Here is a 12,851-nt window from a genome sequence, read left to right on the forward strand (position 1 = left end):
ATTTATGTAATCTCATGTGGAATTATTTTTTAGAATACAGAAACGTTCTCTTTAAAATCAAAGTCATTTAAGTTGAAAGCATTAGGACATAATGGTTACCCTAGACAGGTAGATTGTCACTGCTATACTCAAGAACACTAAGTCACGTAAATAGAGCAAATATGGAGATGTGGCCAAGATTTGCATTTAGACATTACAGTTGTTATTTGTGCTACTCAAGTCATTAAAATCATTGGAAGAATTGTATGTTTTCTATTATGCTTCAAATTGTAGAGTTTAGGTTTTATTGTTTAGCATGAATTGTGCCTTTTCTTTTCAAGAGTCCTGTTGGCCATTTATTTATCGCTTTCAAATATATGTCTAATTAAATGAGAGTATTTAATTTACACCATAAAAATAAACTTTAAAGGGTAGCTTGGGTGTCTCAGTCAGTTAAGCGTCCAACTCTTGATTTTTGGCTGAGGTCATGATCTCAAGTTTCATATGTTTGATCTCCACATTGGGCTCCGTGCTGACAGAGTGAAGCCAGCCTGGGGTTCTCTCTTTCCCTCTCTTTCTCTGCTCCTCCCCCACTGGTGCACATGTGTGCATACATGCTTTCTCTCAAAAATGAATAATAAACATTTAAAAACATAAAAAATAATCTAAAGAAAACAGTATTCGTTGAATATGTTTTCTAGAAATTTGTTTGTCAAAGCTTACAGCAGTTACTAATAGTCTTTAAAAAAATCTATATTATTTGAAATGAACAGAGATCTACCCAATGATTACAAGTCTCATCCCTCTGGAAAGTCTGATATTTTTAATCATAGTATTGTGAAATGTCAACAGGAGAAAAAATAAATGGCTACTAAGCAAAAAGAAAGAAGAAAAAAGTTAACCCTGTAAATAAAAAACAAATAGATTTTATACAAAGAAATGGTACTAACAATATATTAGTGATCCAATATTATTAAATTTAAATTGTATTTGGTAAATGCACCAGTAGAAATAAATAAGAAAATGATTTTACATTTATTTAGATTTAGAAATAAATAAGAAAATGATTCTTACATTTATTACCAAATAGTTTACTTTTTCATTAATTTTAGTTTCACTTCTTTGGCAACCCATGAGTTGTAATAAGTGGTATCCAAGTCCTCATCCAGTCTTTTTTAAAAAGACCCAAGCTGTGCGTGGTCGTCGGTTATCCATGTTATCACATTATACCACATTATCACCTTCCAGTCGGATCTCGCTGCCTTCTAACCCTTACATGTTCCCATTTCCTTACTTTTGTTCTCAGACATTCCCTCCACTTCATTCTAAGCCATGTTGTTAGATTTCTTAAAAATCATGATAAAAAGGAATAGAAACATTTATCAGGACATTGATTTGAGCTATCTATAAGTTGACAGAATAACCACCACCATAATGTCCTTCATAACCTTACAAGAGATATCTCTTTAATTAATAACTTACTCTTTACAGCAGGCTGGAATGGTTTGAAAGAAAAATCTATATAGGAGAGTACTTGGGTGAGGTCATCTTTTTTGAAAGTTTTGCCTCTGTCTACATTCATCTAAAAGAAACTAACAATGAAAAAATACATTTTAAATTGCAAAGCTTACAAAAACAATATTTTTTGAGTTTCTTTAGAGCCTTAGAGCTAAGGAGATCAGTCAAGTCTTTAGTCACATTTAGTTCTGCTACAAATATTATGTCCTGCCCTGAGAACTGATGGCTTATCAGTCTGGACAATTAACTGAGTTAATTTGTTCTGCCAAATAATATATTTATACATCCTGGGTAGGGTGAAGCACTGTAATATGTATTTATATATCTTTGATAATGAGTTAAATATCTTTAATCTGAATTCTTACCCATTATTGTTAGGTATTCAGAAGACTCCAAATGAACCACAGTTGGAATTCATCCTTGGTAAGGAATTCTATCTTACTTATACTGATAAATATAATAGTAATTGCATATATAGCATACAGCCTTAGGTTGCTTATATCATTATATAATTTACAAACTTTTACAAACATTGTTCTATAAAAGAAATTTCACTCTTTAGGGTGTTACTTTGAGGTAGATGGCAGGATGGGTGAAATAGGTAAAGGAGATTAAAAGTACAGTTATCATGATGGGCACTGAGAAATGCTATGAAATTGTTGAATTATTATATTCTACACGTGAAACTAATACAAGTTGTTTTTGTTGTACTTCAGTTTAAAAAGTAATAACAAAGCTGGGGGGGGGGAGTTCATTCTATATGGTGTTACTTTCCCCAATTTATAAGTAAAGAATCTGAGCTTATGGTTCTGAAATATTTTGTAAGCTCACTGATATCTTTACATTGTATTTGTGATGAGGTTTTATAGAATCACACATACATGTGTTCAATTTCATATACAGAGACAAGATAGGTAAACCTTTATTAATATACATGTTTTATAAATGTATGGAAAAATTGAAATATATACATTTATTATCTATAGTAGTTTTTAGTGGTTTGAAGTCTCAATTATTCCAGGATTATATATTTTCATTAATGAAATAGGTTTCAAATTTATATCCTTTGCTCAAAACATTACATTTTGAAGTATAACTTACTGAGATAACATTGTGTGTGTGTGTATATATATATATATATTTATAATATATATAAAATATATTAATATATATTAAATATATATAATATATAAATATATAATAATTATATTTATAATATATATAAAATATATAATATATAAATATATTTATAATATACATAAAAATATATATATTTAATTTTGTTTGTTTTTCTCTTTAATAGAGCTTATTTTTAGAGCATTTTTAGGTTCACAGCAAAATTGAACAGAAACTACAGAGATTTTACATTCATTGCAATTGTTGAATTTACACTGATAAATCATTACCACTCTAAGTCCATAGTTTACATTTGGGTTCATTCTTGGTTTTGTTATATTCTATGCATTTGAATAATATATAATGACATATATTGATCATTAAAGTATCAAACAGAATATCTTCATTACCCTAAAAATCCTGTGTGCTCAGTCTATTCATCCCTCTCTCACCTAATCTGCGGCAACTACTGATATTTTTTTACTGTCTCCCTAGTTTTATCTTTTCCAGAATGTCATATAGTTAGAATCATGCAGTATGTAACCCTTTCATACTAGCTTCTTTCACTTAGTAATATTCATTTAAGTTCCCTCTAGGTCTTTTCATGGCTTGATAGCTCATTTTTTAGCACTAAATATCATTCCAATGTTTGGATATACCACAGTTCATATGTCGACTCACTTACTAAGGGATTTCTTGGTCACTTTCAAGTTTTGACAATTATGGATAAAGCTGTATGCAAGTTTTTATGAGGACGTAAGTTTTCAATGCCTTTGGGTAAATAGGAGGGAACATATTGTTATTTGGCAAGAGTATGTTTAGTTTTATAAGAAATTGCCAAACTGTCTTGCAAAGTGGCTATATTATTGTGCATTCCTGCCAACAATGCCTAAGTGTTTCTGTTACTCCTCATCCTCACAAGCATTTAGTATTGTGAGTGTTCTGGATTTTGGTATAATTCATTTCTTAAACATTTCATTTTTGTTACAAATGTAGCTAAAAGGTGCTGTAAGTTAAGGATTCTAGTTTTTTATTTTCCCAGGTATTGAGAAACAGAAATGTGAAAACTCAAGAAACTTCTGTGGTAACACCCAAAAAGTTATACTTTTTTTTTTTCTTTTTTCTAGAGAGTTCTCTGATAGTGTCAGGTTTAGAAAGAACTTGTATCGGAAAAGGAGCTGAGTAGCAAAATAAGCCTAGGTACCTCTTGACTCACTGTAACTCTTGCTACTTGAGCCTTTATCTATTCATCTTTCATTTTTAAGAGAAGAAATTCATTTTTTTAACTTTTTTTAGTAGGATTTCAAAGAGTTAAGATGTGTTAGAAAATAACTTAATGTATTTATTTCTTGATTATTATTTTTAGAAGTAATGTTGAGGCCATTACTTTTATTTGTTTATTTATTTTTTGGGGAGAGAGTGTGTGCACAGAAGTGGGGGAGGGGCAGAGAGAGAAAAGGTGAGAGAGACAATTCCAAGCAGGCTCTGCAGTTTCAGCTCAGAGCCCAATGTGGGGTTTGAACCCACAAACAGCAAGTTGGAGCTGAAGTTGGAAGCTTCACCGACTGAGCTGCCCAGGCACCCCTAATTTAGTGTATTTAAAGATACAGATAAATCCTTCTTATTTTCATCTTGTGAAATCTGAAGGAGGCAGAGACAATTGTAGGAGAGGCTGTTAGTCAAACATGGAGACCAAGTTTCAAGAGACAGGATGCCTGGGCCAAATATGTCTCTTCTATTTCAAATAAAGTTATCTGTCTTGTTCAAAGACCTCGGTATATTTTTTTTGTTTTGAAAGCCCAAATTCAGTAGCAATGCTGTTGTCACCTATTTTTCTGTCTTTGTATCATAGATCTAAGAGATGAGCAGCTGTGAGAATTTATTCATAATAATATTCCTCCCACTAAAAAAAACTTCAATTTTATTTTTTCATATTTACTTAAAAGACACACTAGAATTCTTAACAACAGATCATTTGATTTTATCATGTGGCAAAAAAATGCCTTACAAGTAAATAAGGTTATTGAGAGTCTTCAGGAAATTGTGTTGTTGATCCTGGAAGATATATTCCCCAAACTATTTGTTATGCTTTTGAGCACATGAAAGCCCTCAATTGTACTATTTAAAAAAAAAAAAAGAAAAAAGAAAAAAACCACTTTTAAAAACTACTCTTTCTAGGACATTATAATTAAATCCGTATAGGCTTTACTATATATTTTGGCTTTTTTTTTTTTTTTTAGTTTTTTTAAATCCCACAAATTCTTTAACACTTCACCTGCTAACTAGTTAACTTCATAATTAATAATGAAAGAATAATCATTTCCTAAATAGTTTTATCATTATTTAAGAATGCATATTTAGTAAAAAAGCAACGCATTTTAATACAAAAAACAGTCTTTAAAAAAAAAAGAAATAAAGCAAGAGGCTTTTTTTCCACCTAATTTTTCAATGAAGTTTTTGATATTTGATTCCTGATTCTTTACTAAAGTATTCAAATAAATTGAAAATTCCAATAGCCTTGCCTTTAAATTGGGGAAATAGCTATACTAATTTTGCTAGGTGTCATAATGCTTTGTATAAGTTATTTTCCATTAAGGATTGTTTCTGCCTTGTCTGTACGCCATTATGAAATCATTATATCTTGCTGAAGTTCTCTACATCTTTATTCAAGTAAATGAGGTAGGAGATTCTTAGTCAATTGAGCAAACTAATTGGTTAAAAATGTCTTGGTAGCACAAGATCAGCATTTACTGAAAAATGAGTATCTCAAGACCATTACCAACTATACTTGTACTGGTTTATTGAATCTAAATTATATAACTCATCCCTTACAACTGAAAGTCTGCATCCGTGTTTTTATCATTGTTTCTTTTAAGTGTCTTGATTCCTTTTTATTTCCACAAAGAGAAATAATGAAAAACTGAAGAGAATAAAGATTTTCTTAAAGTTTAATAATTTTTTTTAATTTTTAAACAAATTTTTATTTTTATTTTTGTGCTTAGGTTAGCATTTAAGAAGAGAGGTCATTTCTTTTTTTAATATTTTTTTTAATGTTTATTTATTTTTGAGACAGAGAGAGACAAAGCATGAACGGGGGAGGGTCAGAGAGAGGGAGACACAGAATCTGAAACAGGCTCCAGGCTCTGAGCTGTCAGCACAGAGCCCGATGTGGGGCTCGAACTCAAGGACCGGGAGATCATGACCTGAGCCAAAGTCAGCCACTTAACCGACTGAGCCACCCAGGCGCCCCATGAGAGAGATCATTTCTTAAAATCTGGGTGCATTTCTTTTGAAACCATTGTGGAAAATATAGAGAGAAGACTAATCTTGCCTGAGACATAAAGGAACTTTCTATTAACTATTTATTAAGTTTATGCTCTTAATTATGCTCGTAATGTTTATATATTTTCATTTACTAGATCCAAAGTCAATAGAATACTTATGAGTATGTTTTCATATTTTTATGTGGATACTACATATCATAAATCCAAAACAATAGGCACTAATTTATACTACATATTTTGATATACATTAATATATATTAATAGCATGAGATGGCATGTGTGTGTGTGTGCATGTACTCCTTCTTTATTTGACACTGTGAAGTTATATTCATTTATACCTTGGTGCCTGATACCTAATGGAGGCCAATGACCAGATATAGGGCACATTGAAAGACACGTTTTAGGCATGGCAACAACCTCGGTGTCAATTATGATAGGAATGTAAAGATACGGATGCTGGAGTGAAAGCTCTAACAATACAAATCATTCTTTCATCCATTTTGTATTGGGAGCATAGCAAACTTGTAAGTAAATAATTTCAGGTAGTGTTAAGTTCTATGTATACAGTAAATAGAACAACTATATAGAATATGTCTGGGGGAGAGGTAATTGACTTGCGGAATGGAGGGACTATTTTAGATATAAAAGTCAAAGAAGGATTCTGTGTATCCAAAGGGATTTGGGATGTGGGTACTTGTTTGGAAAGTGTCTATACTGAATATAAGATCCAGGTAACTTTCTGAGCAGGAGACCCTGGCTATAGTAAATATTTATGCAGCAGGTAAAGGGTCATAAGAATGGGAATACTGGGTTTCAAGGGTAGTGAGTTGGGTTGCTGGTTTGATCAGGAATGAAACCAAGTTATGAGCTGATCTGGTCTTGAAGTAAACAAAGCCTCAGCAGCAATGGCAGAATACTGACGACCACCTGTTAGATGACCAGAATGCTAGGGTCAGAGTATGACAATTGTGAGACAGAAGAAATACTCATCCTGGTCCCATAGCCTCTTCTAGTGTCTCTTACTCCATAACCCCTGGGTAATAGTATCAGCCCTCATGATTGGGTTGAGCCTCTAGTGAGCAAGAGACAGGGAGAGATAGGATTCAAAGCTAACAGATTGTTAATCCTTTGCCTTTTGTGAAGCTGTTTTATCTTTTAAGAATCTATATATAAAATTATGGGATAATTTTTTTCCAGAGACTTTTCCCTCTTGAAAGAAAATGTATCAACTCTTCCCATGTAGGTTTTATTAGTGTATAAAATAAGACGAATCCAAGGATCAAATTATTTAACATAGCCTTACTTTATTTTTTAGTTTTCTCTAAAATTGAGAAGTCTTATAGCAACTGCTATAACTTCTATGGTAATATAATGAAAATTAGCATAAATAAAAATCAGTAATAGGCAATGTAGAAATACATCTGTTATCTCTGCAATGTAGTCATATATCATAATACATTTTCAGACAGTTAACTCTTTTTATGTCCATTTTATCATCTCATTTCTTGACTTTTATCCTAATACCTCAAATTCAGGATGGATGAAGGAAAGTGCAGACCATTGTATTTTATTCTCAATGCAGAGTCGATCAGCATGTGTTGTTTAATTTTTATAGTAAAACATATAGTCTTAAGATGGAATACTATACAGTCATAAAAAATCATCTGTTAAAAGGATATTTCATCAAACAAGGGAATATAAATGTTGCCAAAACAGAATAACAAACTACATATACAACATGACCCTTACTTATTTAACTCTCTTTGTATGTATGAAAGAATAAGATTGGAAGAATAAGTATGAGTATCTTTAATCATGGTTATGACATATTAGTAGGATTTTACTTCCTTTGTTATACTTTCTTACAGCTTTCCAAATCTCTGCAATGTGCTCATATAAGTGGCACAATCAGGTGGTGTCATTTTTTAAAATGAATAACCTGAATAAGCTAAACAAGAAAAGGGGCATATCTGGAGTGGTAAAAATCTGTTCTTTGCTTTCAATTAGCTCATAGTATAATTAGGTCAAACTAAGACTCCTGAAATCATTAAAAGACCTTTAAAACCTTAGCAATTTTGGGGGCACCTGGGTGGCTCAGTTGGTTAAGCATCCGGCTTCTGCTCAGGTCATGATCTTGTGGTCCATGAGTTCAAGCTCCACGTCAGGCTCTGCACTGACAGTTCAGAGCCTGGAGCCTGCTTCATATCTGTGTCTCTCTATTCCTCTCTACCTCTTCCCCACTCACACTCTGTCTTTCTCTTTCTCTCTCTCTCTCTAAAAAATAAGATAAACATCAAAAAAATTAAAGCTCAGTGATTTTTTAGGATCTCTAAGAATATAAAAGATTGTGTAAAGAATCAAATGAGTGCAGAGAGGAGTAGTCAAAAAAGACTTTGCAAGGAAAACTAAATAAAGTCAATTTTTGAAGGAAGACTGTAGGATTAAAAATAGGAAGAGGAAAGGGGAATCACATTCTAGACCAGGAGAGCATCATAAGCATACACTTGGTGCTTGGAATAAGATAAAGACTTCAACTCCAGAACACACACATACCAAAGCACATAATAAATACTCATTTATCATTAGATACCAAGCTACATATAGAAAGGCCAGCCATCTTGTCTTCCTGGAAGAGAAAGTGGAAAATGTGTTCTCAAATTGGGTTCTCCATTCCTCTATTTCTTGGTCCTTTGGAATAGTTGTATGTATAGAAAACTCAATGATTCCAAGTGTTTTAACTTCACATTCACTCTGGAAGCCATGCCAGTTCTGCCATACATAATGTGACTAAATAGAGAAATTGAAGTTTACCACTTGTAGAGACTATTTTTTCTATGGTGACAGGAAAATAAAATTTTTTATTAAAAAATATAAATTTAAAATAAATTAAAATAATTTATTAAAATATATTAAAATAAAAACAGTCTTGTGCATATGCAACCCACTATACTAGGTAAGTGAGGTGTACCATTCTAGAATTCAGTAATTAAAATTCAATTTTATGACAACATTATATTATGGCAAAGTGACAAGATGTCCTTAGGTAGGTTACTTCAAATATCAGAGTGGCTTTCAAAAAGAGGTTATCCTATTTTGTTGCTAAGGCTTTGTCCAGGAAGGTGATGAATCTAAATACTTTGTTCTTCTATTGGATCATATATTAGGTTATGTGTACAGATTTTGGATTTTATATATAAAGTAATTATATATCTTTTTTTATGGTTGTATTTTATCTTTTTTAAAATTGTATTTAAATTTTTAGTTAACATACAGTGCATGATTGATTTCAGTAGTAGGATTCAGTGATTTGTCACTTATATACAACACTCAGAGCCACTATATTTCTAATAGCCTGGTTAGCAAAAACAAAAAAAAAAAACAAAACAAAACAAACAAAAAAAACAAACAGCAAGCAAAAAACACAAAGTCGTGTAAATTATGTGATCAGTTTTCTGTGTTCAGAATTTGAAATGTGTATTAAAATGTGCTCAGACTGACAAGCTGCATAAAAAACAGTCTCATTTCTTTATAGACACAGCTTTTATAGCTTGCTAGGGCCTTCATTAACCTGCACGTCAGGTCCATTCATACTTTATGAATTGCTGTAAATCAAGAATTGTTTCGTATGTTTCTCTAAAAGAAAAAAAAAAAAAACCTTAGGAGGCTAAACTTGCTAGCTCCTTTCTGTGTTTACACTTCTACATTCCTGCTGGTCTTTGTTCTATAAATGATTATAAAGCTCTGACTTTTTTTCTTTAAAGCTCCAGTGGAAAAATGGAAGGTTTTAGACTATCTTCTTTAGTATCTTTTTACCCTCTACATGGTATGCTGCTCCAGCTAAAGGGAATACCAAGCACAGAGGTATATTTTTTGTATTTAATCTGTTGATAAAAATATTACTTCCTATAAGCTGTAAGATCATCTTGAAGCAAAAAAAGAAGCACCTGCTAAGAATTAGATCAGGTCTCTGCTCATCCTTTTTTGTTGCTTCATTAAACACAGATCACCACTATCTTGATTCTTACAATGTGATATTTCCCTTAAAAAACATTGCTTTCCACTCAACAATAATTTGGGGGGGTACCTTCTAAAGACAAGGCATTGTGCAAAGTGCTGGGATTACAGAAATAGCACAGTGGTAGATACCATTCTTTGAGAATCCATGATATTTAAGATACTATGAAATGGTACTTACCTCTTTACAAACAGAATGCCATGTTTTCCTCACCACAACTCTACAAGGTAACACTAAAAACAACAAACATTTATTGAGTGCTTATCTGTTAACCATTCTTCCTCGTAAGTCATTTACATAAATTAATTACTTTCCGTTTCACAATTAATTTATTTATTTAAAATGTTTATTTGTTTATTTTGAGAGACAGAGTGAGAGTAAGCAGTGTAGGTGCAGAGAAAGAGGGAGAGAGAGAATCCCAAGCAGGCTCTGAGCTGTCAGCTCAGAGCCGATGGATGTGTGGTTCGATCTCACGAACCATAAGATTATGACTTGAGCCAAAATCATGAGTTGGATACTCAACTGACTGAGCCACCCAGGCACCCTCATTTTCGCAACTTAACTGTGGAATAATTGCTCCCTTATTAGTTAGTCATATTGTTTTACAGGAAAAGAAACTTAGACATGAACAGGTAAAGTATGGGCCCAAGATTTGAACCCAGGAGTCTGAGTGCAGAGCATGCTCTCCCATTATGTTCACTTAAGAGATAAAACATCAAAAATTCCCAATGGTCAACTTCCCAAAGATCTTATGGAAATTGAGTGACAGTGTCAGGATCCAAATTGAGTTTTGTCTGATTCTGAAGCCCCTGCTTTTAATCATCAGGGTATATCCCCTTTTTATTGATTCCTGCTTCCCAAAAATTTCTAGGAGGTGGTGAAGACAAACAACTCTAATGCCAGGCAGACTATGATAAGGGCAAAATAAAGGCACACACCAACAACTATGGAAATACTAAGCAAACGGTAATTAAATATAATTATGGCATCAGAAACAACATCTCAAAGGAAATGGCATTTGGACCAGACCTGAAAAGATGAGAGGGATTTCAGTTGGTTTAGAAGGAACACAAGAGACAATTCAAGCAAATGAGTAGCAAATTTCATGAAACAAAATCCTGGAGCTCATTTTCCAAGGTGATGTGCTTAATGCTCATTTACATATCCCTCTTTATTACTTATAATCCCACATCAAAAATAAATTAAGGCTCTAGAAATTCTCTTGCAGTATTTTACAATCATTGCACATATATTTGGAGCTTATTTTAAAATTCCAGATGAACACAAGTTTTTAAACATTGTCTAATGCTAGCAAATTGCATTTGGGTATCAGCAACAATTGAGCCTTACTGGCTTTAGGGCTATGTTAGATGAAACTCAAAGAAGCCTTAACCATGCTGAGCTGGATACAGTGGACTCTGTAGCCATGTTGTGCTCCTGACAACTACCTACCTATGCAGAGTTTGCATACCTGAGCATCTTCCTTCAAGCTATTGCAATTTTGACAGCATCAGGTAACTAGCAATACTCTTGAGGAGACCTTTTCAGAAACAAAGAAACAAAAATAACAGACAACTAATAGAAGTGGATTTGCATTTCAGTCTCAGATTTCAGTCTACAGTTTGAGTGGGGAGGCAATATCTCACCAGTTAAGAGATGGGAGTGAGAAGCCAATTGCAATCATTTGAGTCCTATCTTTGTTACCGTCTAGCCACTTGACCTTAGAAAAATTACATGGTGTTTCTGAATCTCTGTTTTCTTATCTGTAAAATGGAAGGGCATCAGTATCTACCTTATAAGTTGCTTGTTAGGATTAAATAAATTAATGTACAAAAAGCACTTAAACTAGTATCTGACATACATTTACTGAGTGGTTAAGCTGTATTATTTTGAAAATATCCTTGGGTGAGTCACTTTCTGATAGTCAACAAGTTCTTCCTTGAGCAGCAGGTCTTAACACTGTCTTTTTGTGCATAATAATTGCTATCACTTATGGAACTCCTTCTAGGTGCCAGGTAGTAGGCTGCACACTTTAAAAAAATTTTTTTTTGATGTTTATTTATTTTTGAGAGAGAGACACACAAGCACGAGCAGGGGAGGAGCAGAGAGACAAGGAGACACAGAATCTTAAGCAGGCTCCAGGCTCAGAGCTGTGGGCATAAACCCCGATGCAGGGCTCGAACCCTCGAACCACAAGATCATGACCTGAGCTGAAGTAGGATACTTAACCGACTGAGCCACCCAGGCGCCCCTGCACACTTTTCTTTTTTTTTTATCTTTGATTCTACAACTGATCTATTAGGTGCTTCCCACTATTCACGTTTCAGAGATGGATTCAGTCACTTGCCCAAGGGCATAAGGCTAGGAAGTGGAGGAGTATAGATTGTAACTCCAAAGGCCATGTTCTTTGTGGTTGATTATTAAAAGTGCAGGAGTGGGAAAGAGAAAACAATAAAAGGTAATCTAAGATCTGCATTATGTTTTTGTACTGCTGAAATAATTAGAGATTTCACTGAAAGAAGAGAGAAAATGAACCAATCAGAGCTTCTTAACAGGCTGTTGTGTGAGTAGTGGTTTCTAGAGTCTCAAGATTTAATGTGTGCTGCAGTTGGAAGGTAGCCTGTTCTTACTGACACCGGTGTAGACTCTAGTTTGGTGCTCTGGAGGAAGCTGAGGTGTGTAACATCACTAATAAATGAGAAATCAAACTTCTCTTCCCACTTCCTATCTGCTGCAACCATATCATTTAACTGGATTGTGTTGTGATAAAGTAGATCTATTCTTGTCACATTTCTTTCTGAACAATATTCCATGGGAGCTTCAGTTAAAGGAGATCTTTAACCAGGTGAACTTCATAGGCCAAATCAGATTGTTCCACATAGGTTTTGCAAATTATTTGTTAAATTAGAGGTTTTTTTTTAAATTTACTTTCTACCTTC

At 33.3% G+C, this 12,851-nt stretch overlaps 1 protein-coding gene across 9 annotated transcripts in view; it reads left to right on the forward strand.

Moving 5' to 3' along the window:
- INPP4B (inositol polyphosphate-4-phosphatase type II B) overlaps positions 1-12,851 on the forward strand; it is a 753,803-nt gene that overhangs the window by 389,123 nt on the left and 351,829 nt on the right. For all 9 annotated transcript variants that reach the window (XM_042983845.1, XM_007091777.3, XM_042983843.1 and 6 more), the window contains one exon: positions 1,876-1,920. In XM_042983845.1, coding sequence (XP_042839779.1) covers positions 1,876-1,920 — 45 coding nt within the window. The remainder of the gene's footprint in view (positions 1-1,875; positions 1,921-12,851) is intronic.

The sequence above is a fragment of the Panthera tigris genome, chromosome B1 (genome assembly GCF_018350195.1).
Source record: "Panthera tigris isolate Pti1 chromosome B1, P.tigris_Pti1_mat1.1, whole genome shotgun sequence".
NCBI lineage: Eukaryota > Metazoa > Chordata > Mammalia > Carnivora > Felidae > Panthera > Panthera tigris.